Source organism: Quercus suber, unplaced genomic scaffold (genome assembly GCF_002906115.3).
Source record: "Quercus suber isolate HL8 unplaced genomic scaffold, Cork oak 2.0 scaffold_159, whole genome shotgun sequence".
Classification (NCBI taxonomy): domain Eukaryota; kingdom Viridiplantae; phylum Streptophyta; class Magnoliopsida; order Fagales; family Fagaceae; genus Quercus; species Quercus suber.
Genome location: NW_027069620.1, coordinates 1,078,498 through 1,103,076, shown reverse-complemented (window position 1 = coordinate 1,103,076; position 24,579 = coordinate 1,078,498). Strand labels below are relative to the sequence as shown.

Genomic DNA, 24,579 nt, shown 5'->3' with positions numbered 1-24,579 from the left:
ATTTTGTTTATTAATATAAATCAAATTTGGTTTAACATGCCAGCTCGATGCCAGTATGTGTCTGTTGAGATAAAATACGAACTTTCAATTTATTTTCACAGTTCTGTAAGATTGTTACAAATGTTCCAATTAATCTTCCCTTTCTCTTTCATTAATTGGGATCAAATTAAAGTCATTTATTATTAATATTATTATTTTTTATTTGAGATAAAACTATTCTAGCCTAATTTAGTGTATTCGTATGAAATTCTTTCCTAGAAACTTGAAAACTCTAGCCCTTGCCCCCTCACACCTCTAACCCTACAAGTACTTGTGAAGTAATCATCAAGTCAATGATGTGTGGTGATATTATTTTTTATATTTTTTTTAAAAGGACAAATTCATTTTTTTTATTGCTCTGCTTGTGAGTTGTGAGGCTTCTTGAGTTTTTCTTTCTCTCAATCAATTTATAAGTTTATGTTTTAATCAATTCCCAAGAGGCATTAATATGCTTTCTAGGATATGAATTAGCAAGTTGTAGGTGTCTTTCAAGATTGAAGTGAGTGGTTAACAATATAACACATTTTGAAACTTAAGTTGATGGGTAAAGTTCCAAAATATGTTATATTGTTAACCATTCACTCTTGTTTCTTCAATCTTGAAAGATACCTACAATTTGTGTAAATAAGGCCTTGAAACCACAACGACTAGGTTGGCAAACCATGACTTTGTGTAATCAAAAATAGGAATCTTAGGTTATGTTTGGTAATAGTTTTTGTTTTCTATTTTTCAAAAACTTGTTTTTAGGAATATAAAGAAAAAAAAATTCTTATATTTTTGAAATAAAAAACATGTTTGGTTAATTGAAATTAAAAAAAAAAAGTTTTTTGAAGAAAAAAAAAATAGAAAATACTAAAATATGTTGTTACTAGGATTTGAACTCTGATGCTAACTCATTAAATGAGACTGATTTATTAAATCAAATGCGTGTTTTCATTGACTTTTGAAAACTAGAAACTGTAAACAGCATTTTGCATATTTTTAGTTTCTTTCACAAATTGAATTTTGAGAATAGTTTTTGTTTTCTGTCCATTTTGAGTTGTCAAACAAGTTTTTTAGTCTCAAAAATAGAAAATTGTTGTTGAAAACAAGAAATAAGGGGAAAAATCAATTACCAAACATACCCTTAATGTGTTTGAAGCCAAGTTCAAGTTCAAGACAAGCCAAGGTTCAAGCAACAAAAGACCTAAAGTTTCTAGAATCTCAACTCCAACTTGATTCCATCCCAACTAGGGTGTGCATGGGTTGGATTGGGTGGGTGGAAGGTAATATTTTTAACTAACCCACCAATGGCAGGTTAGGAAAATTCCAATCTACCGCCAACCCACTAATCTATAAATCTAATGAATCGGTTGAAAAAATTAATAGTTTCAACTCGTTGGGCTGAGCAGGTTGATTGGATTGACAAATGCAATTAGCTAAATGAAATTATTTCAATTAAATTGGATTATAGTTTCTTCCCTCAAATAAAAAAAAATTGAAATAAATAATTGAAATTTTTATTAAAAATAATCACAAATACTACATTATTTTTATTAGAATGACTAAAATTTTATCACAGTAAAAATAAAAATATCTCAGAATCTTAAATTAGACATGTACATAGAGTAAAAATAATATTAAAATCTTAAATAGAGTGGTTGGAGTTTATTAGGAGGAGAAATATGAAAATGAAAAAATAAAAAGAAAGAGAAAGAGATGAGAGAAATAAAGTGGGTGTGTATGTGAGGTAGAATTTTGCAACATATCTATATATAGGTGGATAGGTCAGGTTATGGTGGGTTAGAATTATCTCAACCCGTTATTCAAGCCAACCCACTAAATTATCTATTTGACCCACCCAACCCCACATGTCTCACTTAATAGACCAGCATGGATTGGGTTGGGTGGGTTAGCGGGTCAGGTGTTTTGTTTTTTCACAATTCTCGACCAATCAAGTCTAAATCTTGATCAATCAAGATACGTGCAGGTTTTGTTTCATTGTTATGTTTCTTTCAAAAGTTTGATAAAGGTTTCCATGGTTTTCAACTCAAATATAAAAGCAATCCTAGAGCATGTTTTTCAAGACTTTTGGAGAGGCATGTTTTGTACACAAGCATTGGAGATCTTCCAAGATCATCTTAAGGCGTCAACCGAAGATCTAACTCAAGTTCTAAAGATCTAGTGATTGAAGTGAAGTTGCTACAAGCTAGTTACACCGAAATTGTTGGTACAAACCTTCAAGTTGGTACTTACCTTCAAGTTGGTACTTGAAGTCATGAGTAGTAGGTTCATGTTCATTAAAGTCTATAATAGAAGTGTTTGTGGATTTGTGACTACGTGGGGAGCATGGGGTACTAGTAGATTTAGGGTAAAGTATATTTTAAAACTTTCATTCTATTCTAGTGGATTATGTTTTACCTTAGGGTTGAGAGGTTAAACTCTCCCAGTGGTTTTTATTGTGGGACAAGTTGTTCCATTGGTTTTCCTTGAGTCACAATTGGTTTTCGAGCATAATTGGATTAAAACTCATCTTGATTGTAAAACTTGGTAACTTGCCACAATCAAGGCCTAAATCCCTAACAGATTCAACAATTGTTTTCATTCTTCTACATCTTCATATCTTGAATCTTTGTCTTTCTCTAAATGTTGAGCTTTGTTATCAATCCCTCAAAGAGTAACCAACATTGTTTCTCTAAATCTTCCCACTATCTCTAATCCTTTCCTTTTTCCACCATAGCAATATAATGTGTAATCGTAATCGAATCTCTAATCCTTTTTCATTGTTCTTTTGGTGAGCGAGCGATTTTGTTTTTTCTTGTAGAGAGTTACGGGCAATGCGATGGTAGCAATTGAGCCTAAAACTGACAAAATAGCTTGTCACATTAATTAAAGGGCCCGGTTAATGGGTACCAAAAATCATTTTAGGAAAGTTTTAATACAACTTTTATAAGAAAAAAATGTGTCAAAAAAATCAATTGTTTTCTTTTCCCCTAAAAAAGTTTCTAAAATATTTTCTTAATAAATGCCTTTAGGGCATCCTTTAGAAAAATCCTTTAATGAAATTGATTGTGAGATTTACTATTTATGTGAGATAAAAGAGTGCTCATTTATAGCACTTTTTAAGTATTCTATAATTTTTTATTTGTTTGAGTACCAACACGGAAAGAGTTAAAGATCTTAATACAACACCATAAAAGGTCCAGAGGTCCTATTGCAATTCCCCCAAATATAGGTTTCATTCTCATGGTATATGTAAGCTTGTTGGTGTTGAAAATTTGGCCCAAAGATGCAATTCATGGTGCAAGAATTCAAATCAAAATCTAATATGAACTTATTTGTGTTTTTAAGTATTTTTTATGAGGAAAGAAGTTTTTTATGATACTTATTAATGCAAATTCTCTTTTTCTCTTTCCTCACTTATTTCTACCTTCTCTCATTTATCACTCATTAATGCAAATTATTAATCATGATTGATTCCCTCTTACACTCTCTCTATTTGTTACATTCATATGGCATGATCAATAATTCACCAGTAGCCGTCATCAATTGCATTCATAAATCATAACATGACATGAGTAGCGGACTTGACTTACCAACACGAATCGGGGTTTAAGAACACATCAATCACAACCCAACGCACGCGTATCAAGTCAACAATAACGACCTGACAATATCATTTTGGAATCATTTATGATTAGAGCCATTAACCACAAGGAAAATTTTTCTTATAATGACACCATTTTAGGGCTTGCTATTATTTTTCATGACAGCTTCCATTGCCATTGGCCCGGAAAACAAAAATGAATTGTCACAAGAAAGATGCATTAAACAGATCACTACAATTCTCAAAACCTCTAGACACCTCTTTTGTTTTGGGGATTTATATGGTAAATCATGTTCCACATTCAACATATTTAGAGAAACGGGGCTACAAAACCACAACAGTACTCAGTAACAGATACTAATCCTACTGCTTGTAATTTAAAACCATGAAAGCTGCCATAATGTCAACCTTGGGATGTGCTACCACATTGAAGGTTCCAGTTACTTTGGGTTTTCAGGTAGTCAATACTAAGGTGCGGCCCCCCAAGTGAGCATGTCTTTTGCTGGTGATGATCTTCCATCACTGGATTCCTATAGAACAGAATAGCAAAAGCTCAATTACCAAATCTGAGACGCCTTGAACCTCACTTTCTAACAGTTGGTGACTTATGGCTATATATGCATATTTACAATGCTAAAATGTGCCGATAAACCAGAAGTACAAATGTTGATAATCTATGAAAAAATTAGACTAAATTCAAGAAATAAAATCTCAATACCTCCTTCCATTAGAATCTACAGACTCTTCAGCCATAAAATTTGAATCCTTTATATCAAGAACAGGTACCTACGGGTAAAATACATTGAAATGATTAACACATTTTACACAAAACAGCTACATTAATTGAGAATATTGGTGTAGAAGTTTATAGTAGCTTTTGTTTATTTATCTTTCTCTTACTTCACTTGATTGACTTTCCTTTTCCTTCCCTACTTCAATGCTGTCAGGTTCCAGTGGAACAATTTGTTTACCAAGCAGCTTTGCCTGCTAAAAGGGAGAAGAAAAATTGTTAATTCCAACTTTGACACCAAGAAATAAGTGAGCCGTGATGAATATACTCACTTTCATCTCTTCAATACGTTGAATAGCATTAGTAAGAAACTTCTGGTGCACTAGAGCATCATAAATCGAGGTGATTTTCTCTACATCTGGATTGTAGTACCTTTTTTTTTTTTTTTCCATGTTCACACAAATAAACTCAATTAATGTCAGAATTCTTAAACCTATGATAAATCACGTTCACATATTTATGTGAATTCTACAAAGTAAATTTGAAAATATTAAGGTAAATGAAAATTTGACCTCATTTTTTGCTGCATTTCATCTTCTAGCTGATTGAGATCATGGAGTTCTTTTCCAAGAGTCTATAAAGCCAAACAGAGAAAAATCATGTACTTACGTGTAATTTTTTTGGTTACTCATGAAAAGCACACTCTTGTAAGGCTAAAACTGTAAATAATTCAAATGCTACCTTAAGTCTGAGCTTGTCATGCCATTACCAGTTTGTGAATCATTTCGATGGAGAGATAAGAGAGAATAAGAGAAGAAAAAAAATGTCAGAAGAAAAGACATGCATAAATTGCTAAAGGTCTGTGCTACTGTGTATGTGTCTGGGAGAGAGAGAGAAAAGAAAAGGTCATACTTCGCTATCTTTTCCAGGATTTCTCCTTCATACTTCGAATTCTTGAGGCTTCGATATAAACACTACAAGTAGAAATTATAACACAGCAAGGTAAGTTTGCCCATATAGAGAGAGGGGGAAAAGAAAGTGTGGTAATTACCTCTTCATTCTCAATAGGCCTGCACAATCAAACAACAGTATTATGTTATTCAAAGAAAAAAAAAATAAAACAAACTTAGCTTAAAAATAAAGTATTCAGGTTAAACCAAACCACAAATAAAATCAGAAACATTTTCAAAACACACCCTCCTCGTAATTCATTAGGCCGGTCAATATAACGAAGAAAGATATCCTCAATCCTACAAAAAGATAGACAAAAATCATCTCAAAAAAAGAATTTGAGAAACAATAGCACAATACAGGAAGAAAGAGATATAAACCAAGTATTCAAAAATTAATATTGATAATCAACCTTCCATTACTTGCAAAGCTATTCAATCGACCAGTAGGAGAGAACATCACAAGACCAACATCTGTATCACATAAAACTGCTAATTCAGAAGCCTTCTTAATAATTCCATCCCTACGCTTGCAATATGTTACTTGAAGCGAGCTAGGATTCTCAATTTTCTTCACAATGACCTTCTTGCGAACCATTGTCAATCACAAGAAGAAAAGATGGAAAACAATTTGTTCTTGAGTACATTGAGTAAATAAAGGGAGTTTATAGGATAAGGAAAGGACGGTGCATTAATTTGTTCAGGCCATGCAAAAGAGAATATTGTTAGGGTAATTTGACAATTGTCAAAGATTCCTCAATTCATAATTTTTCTGAAGTCATTTGTAGTAAGATTTTCTGGGAAAGTTGTTGATTATCTAGAAAAGCTAAAACGTAAAATTTTTCTAGGGTCTAGCTTACAGTTACAGGATTTGAAAGTTTGTAGAAAAGTTTTATTTTACCAAGATTTATATAACACAAAATTTCTCTGGCTGATTCCTTCTAGTAGAACAAGAGGATTTATATACATATAATTTAGATATTTAAATAGGTTTTGCGGGAACTACTCAAACCTCAAAACTTTATTATTGAATCATCAAAATGACTTCAATATTCCTTTTTAAGTTTTTATTCACATAATTTTTGTGAATCCATATGAGCATTAGAGACACTCATAATTTTGTACCTGATGATACTTTTTGGGCAGGGGGCATAGATGCCAAACAAACCTGACCCCTATCTATCGTCGTAGAAGCTGTTCCTAGGAAAGATTATGGTTCTCGGTATCCATCAATAATCCCCCAAACCGGGAAGCTTAAGCGAAAATGAAAGAGTAGGTGAGGATAAGGGGGAAGCCACTAAATGATGGAAGGCTCCCCTCGCTCGCTCTAACGCTCCTTAGTAGACAGCGAGTGGAGTGCATAAGCCCTTTTAGAGATAGAGGCGAGTACTACACGAGCTCGTAAGTCAAGTACGGAACGAGCCTTGTCTACGAAGCAGAGCGACCTCGTCTTGCTTGCTTCTGGCGAAGCTTCTAGCACTAGATAATAGGCATTCTTGTATGGTAGGAATACTACTTTTTAGGCCGACCATTACATAGGAGCGATAGCGAAGCCAAGCCGTATAAAGGCGAGCAGCCCTTATAACAATAGCAAACGGCCTACTTATAGCCCTATTTTTCCCCTTTATTCGGGGACTTCAACGGGCCTTACAAGCTCATAAATGGCAATTCTTCACCTTTTCCTCAGACAGTGGGAATTCATTCTATTACTTGATTGACATTGACAGATATGTGTACCACACCAAACAAGCAATATGCCGATATGCTTGATGTACCAGCCAAGCCAGCTCGACCGTATACAGTATAAGGGATTCGCCTTTGCCTCAGACAGAAGAACAACGGATTGAACAGGACAGGACAACCGGGAAGGGAAGCCTGACATAGATATTGATTTGAACAAAGGAACTGAAACCGATACCAGAAACCAAAACAAGAGATGGAATTCCAGATTGAACAGATGACCGACCTACAATAAGACGAAAATCGAATTCCTAATTCCATTCTCTAAGACGAACTAAAGGGATGTCTCTAAGCAGCCAAGGCCAAGAGCAAGCAGGAGTAGTCCTATCTGCCTAGAAGGATTCGATAAAGAGAATGTGAGTAGGCAGGAGATCAATAGACACAGAAAGAGAAGACCAAAAGGAGCAGAAGGCACTCAGTTGTTTATGTGAAATCAAGGAGCAGCAGGTTACACTTTTACACTTTCCCGAAGAGAGCTCAAAGCAATAAGATGAAAGATGAGAAATGCTAGTAGATGAAAGATGGATGAGACGCTAGCCTTAGCGCAGAAGATCAATCATTGAGCCTTAGGCCACTACCGAGCAGCAATGGAGGATCATAAAGACTTAGAGATGATCCCTACTTGAAAAGGCGGAGACAATACCTCTTGTTGCGACAAATCGAGTTTCAAAAGCCCATTTATCAATCACATTTTCAGGCACACCAGTCAAAGAGCATCGGACCCATGAAAGTCCCCTTTTTTTACTAATATACACGGGCTTCTGAGAGGATTTTTAATCAACCAAAACCTGCAACAGAGTCCTTAATTTCTACCACTTACAAGTTGAGAGATGTTCCATTCCAATGCAGAAGAAGGATGCAAACTGGAAGGACTTGGATAAGATATTCTTCACTTGGACAGGAGATGCAGCGCGCTTAGCGCCGGAAAGATCCCTCTACATGGGTGTGCTATAAAACTAGGAGAAGAACAGAACTAAACGGATAAATTCCTTTGACCGGTCGTTTCGAGCTTCCAGTTCTTCTGGATTGCTAACGTGGTTCGATGACGCCGACGAAGGGAACCAGCGGAAAGGCTCTCAAAGGCAAGGCGCGTGCATAGGCAGACTCATAGAATAGGCGTGCGGTGATCTCCAATAGGCGAGTAGCTCCTTTTATCAATGATTTATAAAGGAGCTCTCCCTATGTTGGAAGATCACCGTCACAGCCTTATCCTATGAGTCTGCCTATGCACGCGCCTGCTTTGAGAGCCTTTCCGCTGGTTCCCTTCGTCGGCGTCATCGAACCACGTTAGCAATCCAGAAGAACTGGAAGTCGAAACGACCGGTCAAAGGAATTTATCCGTTTAGTTCTGTTCTTCTCCTAGTTTTATAGCACACCCATGTAGAGGGATCTTTCCGGCGCTAAGCGCGCTGCATCTCCTGTCCAAGTGAAGAATATCTTATCCAAGTCCTTCCAGTTTGCATCCTTCTTCTGCCATTGGGAATGGAACATCTCTCAACTTGTAAGTGGTAGAAATTAAGGACTCTGTTGCAGGTTTGGTTGATTAAAAAATCCTCTCAGAAGCCCGTGTATATTAGTAAAAAAAGGGGACTTTCATGGGTCCGATGGCTCTTTGACTGGTGTGCCTGAAAATGTGATTGATAAATGGGCTTTTGAAACTCGATTTGTCGCAACAAGAGGTATTGTCTCCGCCTTTTCAAGTAGGGATCATCTCTCAAGTCTTATGATCCTCCATTGCTGCTCGGTAGTGGCTAAGGCTCAATGATTGATCTTCTGCGCTAAGGCTAGCGTCTCATCCCATCTTTCATCTACTAGCATTTCTCATCTTTCATCTTATTGCTTTGAGCTCTCTTCGGGAAAGTGTAAAAGTGTAACCTGCTGCTCCTTGATTTCACATAAACAACTGAGTGCCTTCTGCCTTTTGGTCTTCTCTTTCTGTGTCTATTGATCTCCTGCCTACTCACATTCTCTTTATCGAATCCTTCTAGGCAGATAGGACTACTCCTGCTTGCTCTTGGCCTTGGCTGCTTAGAGACATCCCTTTAGTTCGTCTTAGAGAATGAATTAGGAATTCGATTTTCGTCTTATTGTAGGTCGGTCATCTGTTCAATCTGGAATTCCATCTCTTGTTTGGTTTCTGGTATCGGTTTCAGTTCCTTTGTTCAAATCAATATCTATGTCAGGCTTCCCTTCCCGGTTGTCCTGTCCTGTTCAATCGTTGTTCTTCTGTCTGAGGCAAAGGCGAATCCCTTATACTGTATACGGTCGAGCTGGCTTGGCTGGTACATCAAGCATATCGGCATATTGCTTGTTTGGTGTGGTACACATATCTGTCAATGTCAATCAAGTAATAGAATGAATTCCCACTGTCTGAGGAAAAGGTGAAGAATTGCCATTTTATGAGCTTGTAAGGCCCGTTGAAGTCCCCGAATAAAGGGGAAAAATAGGGCTATAAGTAGGCCGTTTGCTATTGTTATAAGGGCTGCTCGCCTTTATACGGCTTGGCTTCGCTATCGCTCCTATGTAATGGTCGGCCTAAAAGTAGTATTCCTACCATACAAGAATGCCTATTATCTAGTGCTAGAAGCTTCGCCAGAAGCAAGCAAGACGAGGTCGCTCTGCTTCGTAGACAAGGCTCGTTCCGTACTTGACTTACGAGCTCGTGTAGTACTCGCCTCTATCTCAAAAGGGCTTATGCACTCCACTCGCTGTCTACTAAAGGAGCGTTAGAGCGAGCGAGGGGAGCCTTCCATCATTTAGTGGCTTCCCCCTTATCCCTCACCCTACTCTTTCATTTTTCGCTTAAGCTTCCCCGGTTTGGGGGATTAATTGATTGGATACCCGAGAACCATAATCTTTCCTAGGAACAGCTTCTACGACGATAGATAGGGGTCAGGTTTGTTTGGCATCTATGCCCCTGCCCTCCAAACAGTATGGGAGCCTTTCAGCTCGTACTGCTCACATTCCTAGATCTTCACGGCACTCCTCCACCATAGTGTGAGCTGGGAGCAGCTCCGAAAAGCGAGGCCTACTTCAAAATTCGCTTTTCAACAACGTCAACAACACCACGAAAAAAGTAAACTATGGTTGCCCACTGATCTGATCATAGGTGAAATCCAATCCCTTCGTTTCGCGCCAGGCTTGGAAAGCGTAAGTAAGTCAGGCTCCCTTCGCCTCTCGGAAGCGAGCAGCAAGCTGAAAAAGCCCTTTTCCTTTCTCTAAAGGTAAGCTTCATAGCTCCAACCTATACAAGGGGCAAGCCAAACCAGCTGAAGGAAGGGCTTCATAGCCTTACTTTATTATTAGAGAAAGGGGAGCTTCTAATTCTTATAAATATATATATATATAAGAATTAGAAGCTAAGGGGGCTGGGAATCGCAAGAATTTAGAAGTCCTCCATTGAATGGAATGGGGTGGGAAAGACAGACAGGTTCGGAATGGCCGATTAGCAGGAGGAAGGGCGGCCCCACCCTGAAAGAAAGGTGTACGTACGTAAATAAAGAGGCTGTTATGGCCTTTACTTGATAGGGCCCCTTCCCATCTATCTTGACCGGGAAGAGGGGTGAGGCCCTTGCGGAAGCCCTGCCCGCCCTTCTCTATTTTTGGAGGGTTGTTGTTGCATAGTATCCTCGCTTTTTGTAAGTTTTTGGGCTTCAGTCGCTTTTTTCAATATAATTCTATCTTCGAAGTAAAAAAAAAAAAAAATGCACAATACTTAGTAATTTATAACATTTACTGGGTTCAAGTATATTTTTATTATTATTAAAACATATCATTTTATTTGAAAAAATGGTAATAGTTGTAAGGAAAATTAACAACAAATAAAGTTTTACGGGATGGGGCGGGTCTTCGCAGGGCCTTAAGGGGCGGGGATGGGGCAAGAAATTTTCCCCGTCATACGGGGCGAAGTGGGGATGGGGCAAGAAAAATCCATGCGGGGCAGGGGCGAAGACCCCATCCTTCGGCCCAGCCCCGCCCAGCCCATTACCATCCCTAGTACCTTTTTTTTTTTTTTTAGAGAGTTTCAACCTATGGCGTCCGCTCCTGATAATTGCTCTTTATTATCAGACCAAGACACCAATCAGTTTTTGGTGTAGGCGGGGATTGAACCCCAGATCTCTTATACAACCATCAGAGACTTTACCAGTTGAGCTAACTGGAACCCACACCATCCCTAGTACCTTGGTCTAATGATAAAGAACTATTATTAGGAACTGACGCATTGGTTGAAACTTTATAAAAAAAAAAAAAGGACTATCACATGTATAATGACCATAAAAACTTCAAAACATAAAAGAAAATAATTCAACCANTTTTTAATTAGGGATAATAATGACATTTATTACATATGTTCTGATATTGAAAATAAAATTTTGAGAGAATTATCAGTGTTTTATCAAATGAAAAAAAAAAAAAAATTGTTGAAAAAATATGGCTTTTCTCGAAAAGAAAAGAATCACATAAAAGAAAATAATTCAACCAAAATTTTTTTTTTAAAAAAAAGAGAAGAAATCAAAATTTCAATTAAATTTTAATTGCGCTCCAATTAAAACAAAATAATAATAATAATAATAATAAATCTATACATTTGAATTGGTAATGTAACCTCTATTTACCAAAAAGAAAAAAACTCGATAGAAACAAGAAGAAATTCAAAAAGGTCCCTAGTGCAGAAAAGTACAACCTAATTCGACCATCGGATCCATCAAACAAAAAATTTTAAGACCATCAGATTCCTTTGGACTCTGAGAGACAACAAAATGTCCCGTTTTCAAAATTTAATTATGTCGATGTAAAATCACGCATGGGGATGTAGCTCAGATGGTAGAGCGCTCGCTTAGCATGCGAGAGGTACGGGGATCGATACCCCGCATCTCCACTTTCCTTTTTCTTCTTTCCCTTTTTCGGGTTTTCCGACTAAAACGGCGTCGTCTTGTCTCAGTAGCAGAAGGAACAAACTGAAATACCCACCAGGCTCTCTCTCTCCCTCACTCTCACTCTCACACAGAGCCACACTACCCATTCCATCATAGTCCATAGCTCTTTACTTCTCAGTCTCTCTCTCTCTCTCTCCTCTGACTCTCCTTCATGAATGGTTCTTTCACTCACAAACTCCTCAAGCACTCTTTATACACCGCTACCACTACCACTACCACTACCACCACCCATTTCCCACTCACCTCTCTGCAATGCGGAACCATCTTACAGTCCCTCACCAACGCCAAATCCTTCACTAAAGGCCACCAACTCCATGCCCACATCACTACTTCTGGCACTCTTCAAAACAACACTTATCTCGGCACCAAACTGGCTGCCTTCTATGCCAGTTGTGGCCGTATGCCCCAAGCCCAGTTCATTTTTGATGGGATTGATTTCAAAAATTTATTCTTGTGGAATGCCATGATCAGGGGTTATGCTTGTAATGGCGGCTCTTCTTCTTTCAAATCTATTGTTTTGTACCGTGAAATGTTGGCTTTTGGTTGGAAGGCGGATAAGTTCACCTACCCTTTTGTTCTTAAGGCCTGTGGTTATTTGTTGCTTGTGGAAATTGGGAGGAGGGTTCATGGTGAGGCCGTGGTTAGTGGGTTGGACTCAGATATTTATGTGGGTAATTCTCTGCTTGCCATGTACATGAAGTTTGGGGATATGGGGATGGCGAGGATGTTGTTTGATAGAATGCCTGAGAGAGATTCAACTTCTTGGAATACTATGATCTCGGGCTATGTGAAAAATGAGAGCCCGAAAGAGGCTTTGGTGGTTTTTGATATGATGGAAAAAGCTGGAATGACTGTAGATGGGACTACTTTGCTTGGTCTCCTCTCTGCTTGTACTGGCCTGATGGCCTTGGAGCTAGGGAAAGGCGTACATGGGTATGGTGTCCGACACAATGCTGAAATGTCAAACAAATTTTTGAGAAATGCTCTTATTGAAATGTATTGTAGTTGTAACTCTATAGCTTACGCAAGGCGACTATTTGATGAGGTGAAGTTGAAAGATACAGTTTCATGGAATTCTATGATTTCAGGTCATGAGCAGAGTGGAGATGCTTTTGAGTGCTTAAGACTTTTCTGCAAAATGGTTACAGAAGGGGCACTGCCTGATGAAGTGACTATTGTAACTGTTCTTGGAGGTTGTGATCAGATCATGGCCTTACAATTTGGCACATCTATTCATTCATATCTTGTTAAGAAAGGGTTTGGTGTGAATACCATAGTGGGAACTTCCCTTCTAGACATGTATTCTAAATGTGGAAGCTTGGCTTCTTCACGTTGTGTTTTTGATGAGATGCCCGAAAAGAATTTGGTTTCTTGGAGTGCTATGGTTACAGGATATGGGGTTCATGGGAGGGGAAGAGAGGCTATCACCATTTTTCATGCCATGATAGCAGACAATGTTTGTCCAGATGAGGGTGTTCTTACTTCAGTTTTGTCGGCATGTAGTCATGCAGGACTAGTAAATGAGGGCAGACAAATATTCCATGGAATGACCACCAAGTACAATGTTAAGCCTACTCCTGCTCTCTATTCATGTGTGGTGGATCTTCTCGGTAGAGCAGGGCACTTAAATGAAGCATACGAGCTTATCAAAAGTATGGAAGTTGTTCCTACTGATGATATATGGGCTGCACTACTTTCTGCCTGCAGGCTGCAACGTAATATGAATTTAGCGGAAATCCTGGAACAGAAAGTTTTTGAAATGAACCCTAAAGGTGTGGGTAGCTATGTTTGCCTTTCCAATATTTATGCTGCAGAGAAACGGTGGGGTGATGTTGAAAGGATAAGAGCCATGGTGAGAAAGAAAGGACTGAAAAAACCACCAGGCTGCAGCTTTGTCGAGGTAGATAAGAAGGTTCATCGGTTCTTAGTTGGAGATAGGTCACACCAACAGACAGAGTATATATATGCCAAGTTAGAGGACTTAAAACAGCAACTGAAGGAGGCTGGATACAAGCCTGATACAAATTCAGTGTTTTATGATGTTGACAAAGAAGTAAAGGAGAAGATGCTTTGGGATCACAGTGAAAGACTGGCTATTGCTTTTGCTCTTATTAACACAGGTCCAGGGACCATAATCAGGATAACTAAGAATCTTCGCACATGTGGAGATTGCCACACAGTGACAAAACTAATTTCTAAGCTCATGTGTCGAGAGATTATCATGAGAGATATCCGTAGGTTTCACCATTTTAAAGATGGATCTTGCTCTTGCTCTGATTATTGGTGAGTTATACTATGTGCAATAATTGTACATTTGATACAGAAATGAAAATACAGATCTTTTATTTGAAAAGCAGATACCCAACACTTGTTTCAACATTGCCACTATGGATGTTTATTTTTTCCCCAGAACCAACTCTTTTATTTTATTCTTTAACTGCTGCTTCTCTTCACATTTGGCCATGTTCTCACTTAAATATAGAAAAGATCTTGTCTATCAAATTAGAAAGTGCACCACCGACACTCATATCTGTTTCTTTGTCCCATGGGAATGGCTCCATTGGCTCAATTGCTTCTAGCAGATATTCAATTGGCATTTTTGGTTTCGATCGCTACAATTGACCTATGTGATGGTTGTACTTTTCTGGATCTGGACAGTAATCCTATAAGAGAGAGAGAGAGAGAGAGAGAGCATTTGATCATTTCAATTTTGAAGGAGCATATACTTTTTGAAGTATGTAATTATGATAATTACTCACCTGATTGGCATGCATCCTCTTCACAAATGTCTTAAATATGTCGAAATTATTTTTCTGCAATAGATCATCTGATAAGCGAAGATATGTCACCCCATACATCCGTAGTTTTGGTGGGCCCTCTTTGTTGACACCATTAGGTCTAGCATTTAGGAGGATTTGATTATAAGCATCACGATCATATCTTGGAAGTGCATTCTCTCCTGCAACTTCTAGGTTCTCTCTCCAGCCTCCACTCAAAACCTGAAAATGCATGTGCAACATTGTGCCAATGTGATTTTTTTATTTATTCAACATTTATTGAAGGTCTTTCTATAAATTTCATTAATAAAAAAATGTCTTTTCTTTACAAAATATACTTCAATTAAAGACTAGAACTTGGTGAGAAGCATCTTGAGATGCTAGGCATGGTGCTCTGTGTGTGTGTGTGTAACTTCATATTTCCCATAGTATTTAACAGTCAACAAAGGAATATATATATATATATATATGAAAAAGAATTTTGCAACATGAAAAAAATCTAAAACAACTCATAACACCAAACAACATATCTCATCAGAAAATAATAGACATGAGAAGGGAAGTCTTAAAACGGGTTGAATTTATAAGTTTTTACCTGCTGAACAAGTTCCTGAGGTCCACTTTTGGCGTCAGAACTTTGTTCAGAGTCCCTCATCTCAAGACATGTGAAATTCAAAATGGCATAATGCCTGGATAGCATCCTTGCTACGGGTCGGTACCCATCTCTATCTTTCAAGTTGTAGTATCCTGCAGTAAGCTCTGCAGCATGATTATCAGCTTTATACCACCAGTGGATTCCGGAGACCTGTTCACGATGAAGTGTGAATCATTTCATTGATTAAAGATGGTGGATGGTAATATACGAAGGTTACAATATGATGAGGTATACTTTGGCTGCTAACTTGACTTTACAGCCTAGGAAAGCTTTGTTTGCTTCATCCAGGATCTGGTCACCATGGCTTAGTAACTTGTTAGAATACCAAGTCAAGAAGAACTTCCCTTTCTCAGTAAGGTATGTACCACTTGGTCCAAAGAACTCTGTAGATGTGGGTGTGTCATTATATGTCCCTGCATTATCTGGCAATTCCCACTCTGGATGGCCTACACTTGTTGCAGCCTCTTTGAACTCTGCCTTGAGATATTTGTCATAGCACTGCAACATTTAATTAGTATGTGGCTAAGTGCTAGAAACATCAAAGATCACATGGTTGTACTGCTAGTTGGACTAGATTGATATATATTACGCTTTTTTTTTCTAGGATTTAATTGTTATTTTCCTTTCTGTAACTGGTCCATTATTATTTACTTTCATACTTGGTTTGGAATTTATTTTCATTTCCTAACTTGTTCAGAAAGTTAGATCATTTCTTTCACTAATGTAACTTGGAACCCTATTTAAAGACCCCAAAGTTCAGTATTGCTCTGCTTGATTAGGTAAATAAATTCTCTATTGAATTCCTCCTATAGCATGGTGATGATTTAGGCAATCGTAAGTGTTGATTCTTAAGTTCTGTTTTCCTTTTCCCATATTCCAAAAAACCCTAAATGTTGATTTCTAAGCGGATCTTTTTTTTTTCTTCCTCTCAAATACTCTCAGAATTTTGTGCTTCATCATCTTTGGTATTAGAGCCCTTTTTCCTGCCTCACGTGTGCACTTACATAAAAGCGAAAACCTACTCCTTAAATATTTGCTCAAGGACTTCCAAGCAACAAAAAACAATCTCACCTGAAATTCTCCAATGCCTGGGAAAACCCATCCTTGATTTTGTGGATAAGAGGGATACCTTAGCTCCCCCGCAGGGCCAAGCCCCACTTCAATGTCTATTATGAGTCCATCTTCAAAAAAATCTGACATACTCTCTCTGAAGCTCTTCATATAGTCTCCATATATCTGTATGGTTCAATAATCAATTTTAACATGGCGTCAGTATATAACAGACATTCATGTAATTAGATGGATTTCAAATCTAATATATAGCAAGTCCAAATTTTTATTATAGAACATATATTTGACAGTTTCAAAAACCCTGAGGAGACTACAGTAATGGAAGGCTGTGGATGCAAGTAGTCTAGTCCGATAGTGTGAAGTAGGATTACCTCAACAGCAGTTCGTCCATCGAAGAGAGGCTCGTTATCCACACCAAGACTGAGGTACTCCTTGTTCCTGTTACCTGAGCGATTGGTGTAAAAGACATCAGGGTCTGATTCTCCGATGTCCAGTACCCATTGTGGCAGTGGGATGTTAACTACATCTCCTACATTACCCCCACACTGGTGGAATGACATTATAGCTTGTAACTTCAATCCACATTCTTGGACTATTTGAAACAAGCTCCTATAAGCACTCCAATCATACTGCTTAGGTCCTTGGGATTCAGTGATCCCCCACCAGACATCTACCATTACCCCATCCACTCCAGCTGCTCTTAGCTCCTTGAGCTGTTTCTCAATCCCGGCTTTGTCTTCCAGGACATTATTAATTGTAACAACTCCCAACTATTGCGCAAAGAAAGAGTAAATATTATATAAATATATATTAGCACATATTAGTTTTTAATATCATCTTAGAATACATAGATCAAACGTTATTGTATCTAGCGATTGTCATGGAACGGATGCTATAAATTAAAATTATATTGTATCTGTAAAAAAGAAAAATAATAATGTTTAGTGTATAGGATTTGGTTGAGACTTACCGGGAGCATTACATAGACTGGGACATAGTTTGCCAGCATCTTTTCATTGTAGGTGAGAGAAGAAGCCTGCATTTTTTGATTAAGAGAAAAGTTATAGGAACTCTACAAGATAAGGGAAATGGAGATTCCACAATTCGTTTTCTTTATTGGTTGCTAATGTGAGATGTCAGTGTCACAACTTACTACACAGTCTTGCATCCTTTGATATTTATACATATATAGTATATCATTTTCTACTGATATGGCACCTTATCTTGCGATAAATGGATAGTTATTCGGAGTCTGAGGCTTAAGTGGTGAACTAAAAACCAAAATGGAAGATGGCAACCCACAATGTTGCCACTGGGCCGGGCTGATTCTTTTAACACAGAGAGGGGACCATCCCCATCTCAAATCTGACACACTCTGCCTTGATAGCCGAGATGGAAGATAGGCCCTTCACTTCATTACTTTCGGCGCAAAAAAACATTATTTTCTCACCAAAAATAAAAATTTTGTAAAAAAAAAAAAAACAGATGATCATCTTTTTCGTGACATTTGGAGTTTGGACCACTCCACTTGTACGTTCAATATATTCCACTTGTAGTTGGAGTTGAATATATTCTTTTTCACAATTGAATGAAGTTATACAATTGAATGAAGTTATATTTTTGTAGGTTTTAATTAGTTTAATTTGTAAAGTTTGTTGTCGTAAAACTATCTTTGTAAAGAAAATCATATTTTTTTGTTACTTTCTCAATTGAACATGTGTTTCATTGTTTTGTATCACTTCTATTAATGTTTTTATATCAAAAATAATTTAAGAGCTGAACAATTATTTCATACCAAAATTTTTAAAGGTAAACTTCATATTTGGCCTTTATCCTTTATAACATATTTCAATTTGGTCTATAACCTTTTAATTGTGTTAATTTGGTCAATAACCTTTCAATGTCGTGTCAATTTAGTCCTTATTGTTATATCTTAGATGAAAATTTATGACATGTCAAACGGTCAAAATAAAATTTTAGTTTATTGTCATATCAACGAAAGCTAATTTTTTATTTTGACCATCTGACGTGTTATCAATTTTCATCTAAAAAATAACAATAAAAACTAAATTGACATAATACTAAAATATTAGAGATTAAATTGGCACAATTGAAAGTTTAAAGACCAAATACATAGTTTACCTAATTTTTAATCATTAAACCCTTAAGTTACAGTATATAAATATGAAATCAATATTCAAACAAAATGCCTATATGACAAGACATAAAAGAAGAACGACTTTAACTTATTATTATCAAAGAAAGAGAAATGTGTATATCTAATATTTTCACAACATATCTTAAGTGGTAGGTTGTTATTGACTATCACTAGTGGGCAAAAATGTAATTTCAAATGTGAGTTCAAATTAGAACCAATAATAACTTACTTTTTACAATGTGTTGTGAAAGTATTGTGAAAATTTTATGGACATAAACATTTCTCTTTCTTTATGAAGAATAATAAAGAGGTGCACTTCTATTATAAGAGTTAGTTCCCACATTACAAAAGATAAAATTAGGAAAAAAAATAAAATAGAAGGTCAGCACAAATAAAAGTAGAAATAATTCATTCATTAACGGCAATTTTTATGGAAAACAATTCAAAATTTGAAAAGAATTTTCTTTTTTTAAACCATTTTAAATTTTTATAACTTTCTTCCAAATATACATAAGTTCAGCCGTTAAGGTACAACGGAAGATATTGTATTCGTTAATTTTTTTTTTTTTTTTTTTTTTTTTTCAGCCGTTAAGGTACAACGGAAGATATTGTATTCGTTAATTTTTTTTTTTTTTTTTTTTCAAAAGACCAAAATGCTAAGCTAGTTATGAAATGACATTTTTGGCTTGGATAGATAAGTGACTTGAAGTACAAGAAAATACCAAACGATTTCAAGGAACCAGTTCGGGCTGAAAGGATTTTATAAAGAATTTATTGAATTTGACCAAATTTAATCGCGTGATATGCTTGAACAATCTAATTAAAGAGTCTAAATACGTATTTGGTGGGACAACAATTTTGCCCTACTCCACTTGACTTACCCCTCTCTACTTCGCCCCATGCAAGTTTTCTCTACCCCACAAAGGTGGTGGGATAGGGATGAGGTTAGATTTTAGCCCCGTACCACGGGGTGAGGTTAGATTTTATCCTTCTCTACTTCGCCCCATGCAAGTTTTCTTCACCCCACAAAGGTGGTGGGGCAGGATGAGGTTAGATTTTAGCCCTACACTATGGGGTAAGGCGGGACGGGGATGAGTTTAGACTTTTTAGACCCAACCTACCCCACCTCACATCACATTGATAAGGGTTAAATTGTAAATTTTTCATACCCTAAAACTCTACTATTTAAATTAACAAACATATTATCAGTTTATTTTATTCTACCCAACAATGTTTTTTGCCTCTCTTTCTTTCTTTCTTTCTTTTTTTTTCTTTTTTTTTTTTTCTCTCTCTCTCTAGCAAGGTTGGAATAAAATACTAATTTTAACATTTTCTTTTGTCTTTATTATAAACAAATCTATATATCATTGAATAATTGATTTTGTATTATGATTTTGTTTTCGTTATGATATTGTCATGTTAAACACTTTAATAATATTATTCAATTTTTGCTAAAAATTAGCTTGATTTGATGAGATAAATTTATTTGTAATTTCAAGTATATTTTTATTAACGAAACATGTTTTATTAAAAAAAATTATAATAATTGTGAGCAAATTAACAAGAAGTAGAGTTTTATCAGTAGCGGGGCTTTGCAGAAGCCTAAAGAGCGAGGATGAGCAAGAAAATTTTCCCCATCATGCAGGTAGGACGGGAATGAAATAAGACAAATCCATATGAGGCGGGGGCAAAAATCTCATCCTTTGGACTCACCCCGCCTCATTGCCATCCCATTTGGGTCATTAGTTCACCGGTGCCATGCACAGATGAAATTGGTTGGGGTATGATAACATTGTGAGTTTTTAGTTTCTAGGGTCATGTTAGTCTCTTTGAGCTACATTACATTTGTTGCCAAATGACAAGGATAACCGGTCCCCCAAGATAGACTAAAACAATACAGTTTTTGAACACACGTGGGAGGCTAATGAATTCACTTCACACACTCACTGAGTTGTCCTGACCACAGCTTATTGTGATATCTAGATATAGCAGAAATTGATATCCAAGAAGTACGTTACCTCTTGTTGTTGTTCTCTGGTCGAAACCTCAGGCGCTACAGCTTGGAGACTCTTCACTATACCACCACCAGCATTGAATGTAGTAAGAGCATGACTAAGTCCTACCCTCTTTACTTGCAATTCTCCTGCTGGTGCACCTTTAACTTGATTCGCGGATGGAGTTTCCCAGTGAATATGCCTATGGTGAAGCCCCAGTACTCTCCTTCCCATCTCACCTTGTGTTGAATATAGAATGCTTTCCATGGTCGCTATATATGTATGGTTATTAATGTGTTTCAACTACTGATGATATTATATATATGTGCTAGTTAAGTAGCAGAAGAGGAAATCGAAGATTAATGAATGAAACTATATATTCTATAGTGGAATTATGGAAGACTCCTTATTTTTCTTGCTAAAGAATTATGGTTTATCGGTTCTTATATATGTTTTGTGGTTGGAGTATTTCTAGTAGGCTTTATGAGCCTGTAAAAAATTATGTATGCTTGTCGGCTTTTAATGGAGTCCTCACGTTTGCATGCACCTTAATTAAAGTACAATCGTATACTTCCTTTTTCTTTTCTTTTTTCTCTTTTTTCTTTTTATTCTTATTTATGTCATTGTCCTCTGTTTGTTCGTTTCTTTAACCAGAAATAGTGAAAATATGTAAATAAACCCAAGTCTGTTGTAGACTAACTGCTAGGATTTTTTATCATACAAGCTCTATGATGATATGTGGTCGGGTTACAATCAAACCCTAATTTCAGTTAGGTTTAGGGTTTTAGTTTTGTAAAGGTTTCTCATTTTCACGAAATCTTGCTCATTTTATACTTGATATCAACAACCTGCCTATAGTTTTAAAGGAAATTGATTATCATGGCATTGGGACAAGAATTGATTTGATTGGATAGTCGGATATTTTTTCTTTTGTTGTCAAAGTTGGTCAAACTTCACATTTTTAACTTAGAACCTCTGGACTGACTTAATTAAGACAAGTGAAGGTGTTTGAGTGAGCTTTGTATATTGGATCAAATCAAGTTTTTTTTTTTTTTTTTTTTTTTCCAATTTGTGTGTGTGTGTGTGTGTGTTTTTTTTTTTTTTTAAGGTTTTTAGGATTTCATAGGGCAAAATGGGGTAGCAACTATTGAGTTCAGCCCCATGATGGGAGTGTTTAGAGAATTCCTCATTGGTTTTAGAAGCCCACATCGGCTAGAGCCTAGAAGAATGACAAGGAGATGCACTTTTATTATAAGAGTTAGGTCTCACATTGAAAAGAGAAGTAGTAAGGAAGTATGACATCCTTGTAAAAATAGTGGCAAAGTAGCTTTGTTATATGTGTGAATTAAGTGCAAAGCTTTGTCTCGTGAGAAACTAGAGGATAGCTTTGCCTAGTAAGGGAACACATTTTAGTGTATTGAGTTGGTTTATTGAATGTTGAGAGGGTTTTTTTTTTTTTTTTTTGGTATTTGTATTTGTATTTGTATTTGTATTTGTAATTCCTATTATTAATAGTGAATGTTGTTGGTGTTATCATGGAGGTAGCTAGGCTTGGAGTTAGCCTAGCCACATTAATTTTTTAAATCTTGTAGTGCTTGCTATTTATTATTTTGTGTGTATTTTAACAACAGCGACAATTATTATATGACCTTGAGGTAGTCTCCCATGCAGCGGTACAAGTATTTGACACATTCTTGGTAACACATAGATACATTGTGAGTATGACTACTGCATTTATTTTTAAGTTTTTGCTAATAATTTCTACATATTTCTTGCTTTATATGTTGATGAATATTCTATTTCCTATGAAGAGTAAGAGAGAAGTTAATCTGACGTCTTTGTTGAGTAAGAATTTGACATGAAGGCATCTTCGAGCTACCAAGATGATCCTAGGAATGGAAATTTACCGTAGGGGTTTGCAAATAAATTGCGTTATCTTAGAAGAACTATCTGCTTCTGATTTGGAAAGACTATCTGCTTCTGATTGCTACAGATTTCAAATTATCCACTGTCACAAATTCAAATAAGGAGTGAAAGCATGCTAACGCAATTGAGTGTCTCATGTATTTGATGATGTGCACTAGACCTGATATCTCTCACGTAAAGGTGGTCCATAGGATAATGGTAGATCCTGGAAAAGAGCATTTTGGAGTGCATCAAAATGGATCTTCATACGTATTCTAGGCACTTGTGACTGTGATATCCTATTTTCTAAGAGAGCTTGTACATATGCTATCGTATTTTTTTTTTTAAATGACAACTATATTGGGATCTTGATTTTAGAAGGTCCATGACATGTTATATGTTTATTTTATTAGTGAACTAATCAATTGAGAGTCTACTCTACAAGTTACTTTATCCGACGTTTAGGCAGAATATACGACAAAAGAGGTAGCAAAAAAGTTATTTGGCTTAAAGTACTGGATAACAAGTTTGATATCAAGAAAAATATCATCACTGCTACTAAAAAAGCCGATCTAAGCAGGCCACTATACGCGAGCTATTGCAGCGTTTTTGATAAATGCCGCTACAAACCCTGACCTATAGTTTATGACAGTAGTGCAAAACATTTGATTTATACTAGCGTTTTAAGGGCCTTTAGCGGCACTTTCTTTGTATAGGACCTGTTACAGCGGATCAAAATAGGTCCACAATTTGTATATATATATATATATATATATAGATTGGGTTCAAGTTACACCTAGTGTAACTCTAAACAATGATGCACCAATCAATATTTTTTAATTGAATGTAAATTTTGACAAATCGACCATTGGATTACATTATCTTTGTATATTATTCATGCTTGCAAAATTTTAAGGTGATCAAAGATCTACAGTCATGTCATCTATCAATTGTATAAATTTAGGTTTTTATAATTTAAAATAATACATAAAAAATAAGTTTATGAATCTAATGGTAAATAATATCCGATTGGTATGAAAATTAGCATGAATGTTTATAACATATAGAACATGTAATCCAACGGTAGAATTTTCAAAATATAAATTTATTAATAAGTTATTGGGTGGTCTAATATTACTTAGAGTTATATCAGGTGTAACTTGAACTCAACACATATATATATTTCTACATAATGAGCAGAACCTGTTATTGCCTTCTCAACTCTTCGAGGTAGCAAATTTCTGCCACCCTAATTTGAACATACATACTAATTGAGTTGTTAAAAGCTTGTTTGCTACGTGATTTTAAATAACAGTTTTTAGTGTTTAAACACTGAAAATAGTTGTTATAAAAAAAATGACATGTTTGGTAAGAGTGTTTTTAAATAAGTGTTTAAATTACGTTGCTCATTTTAAAGTGTTTAAATACTGAATTTAAAAAAATTCTCTTACTAGTTTTCAAATTTCAAACAACGCTGCTTAATGACACTTTTGTAAATATTTTGAAAAATATAGGGCTCACTTGATTAGACAACACATAAAACTTCTTTCTTTAATTCCAACCAGAGGCCCACTTGTCAGCTTTTTTTAAAAAAAAAAAGCACACACACATACATACCAAATACATAGTTATGTTTTTTCACTCATTGAAACATGTTATTTAAAACATAGTACCAAACACATTTGGTATAACTTGAATCAGGTGTAACTTGAACTCAACCCATATATATATATATATATATATGCACAATGAGTAGTAATGAGTAGTAATGAGCAAAACCTGTTATTGCCTTCTCAACTCTTCAGGGTAGCAAATTTCTGCCACCCTAATTTGAACATACATACTAATTGAGTTGTTAAAAGTTTGTTTGCTACGTGATTTTAAATAACAGTTTTTAGTGTTTAAACACTGAAAACAGTTGTTCTAAAAAAAAAATGACATATTTGGTAAAAGTATTTTTAAAGGAGTTGTTAAATTACGTTGCTCATTTTAGAGTGTTTAAATACTGAATTTAAAAAATTTCTCTTACTAGTTTTC

The 24,579-nt window shown here is 36.1% G+C and overlaps 3 protein-coding genes, 1 long non-coding RNA gene and 1 other non-coding gene across 5 annotated transcripts; 2 read left to right on the top strand and 3 right to left on the bottom strand.

Annotated features, from left to right (window-relative positions):
- Positions 1–3,763: 3,763 nt before the first annotated feature.
- Positions 3,764–4,985, bottom strand: LOC112007780 (uncharacterized). The gene is made up of 5 exons (XM_024040140.2): positions 4,928–4,985; positions 4,688–4,787; positions 4,526–4,612; positions 4,344–4,411; positions 3,764–4,155 (listed from the first exon to the last, which is right to left on the bottom strand). The coding sequence occupies exons 1-5, from the start codon at positions 4,942–4,944 to the stop codon at positions 4,029–4,031; spliced, it is 399 nt and encodes a 132-aa protein (XP_023895908.2). The 5' UTR covers positions 4,945–4,985; the 3' UTR covers positions 3,764–4,028.
- A 282-nt stretch (positions 4,986–5,267) lies between these two features.
- On the bottom strand, positions 5,268–5,610 carry LOC136061535 (uncharacterized). Its single transcript, XR_010630488.1, has 3 exons — positions 5,552–5,610; positions 5,407–5,425; positions 5,268–5,329 (listed from the first exon to the last, which is right to left on the bottom strand). It is a non-coding gene; the product is annotated as an uncharacterized LOC136061535 (long non-coding RNA).
- A 6,225-nt stretch (positions 5,611–11,835) lies between these two features.
- Positions 11,836–14,359, top strand: LOC112007783 (putative pentatricopeptide repeat-containing protein At3g11460, mitochondrial). The gene has a single exon (XM_024040143.2). The coding sequence runs from the start codon at positions 12,134–12,136 to the stop codon at positions 14,267–14,269; it is 2,136 nt and encodes a 711-aa protein (XP_023895911.2). The 5' UTR covers positions 11,836–12,133; the 3' UTR covers positions 14,270–14,359.
- Positions 11,852–11,924, top strand: TRNAA-AGC (transfer RNA alanine (anticodon AGC)). Its single transcript has one exon. It is a non-coding gene; the product is annotated as a tRNA-Ala (tRNA).
- On the bottom strand, positions 14,305–17,639 carry LOC112007784 (beta-amylase). The gene is made up of 7 exons (XM_024040144.2): positions 17,456–17,639; positions 16,857–17,255; positions 16,486–16,650; positions 15,649–15,912; positions 15,355–15,564; positions 14,742–14,981; positions 14,305–14,645 (listed from the first exon to the last, which is right to left on the bottom strand). The coding sequence occupies exons 1-7, from the start codon at positions 17,525–17,527 to the stop codon at positions 14,595–14,597; spliced, it is 1,401 nt and encodes a 466-aa protein (XP_023895912.2). The 5' UTR covers positions 17,528–17,639; the 3' UTR covers positions 14,305–14,594.
- Between the last annotated feature and the right edge of the window lie 6,940 nt (positions 17,640–24,579).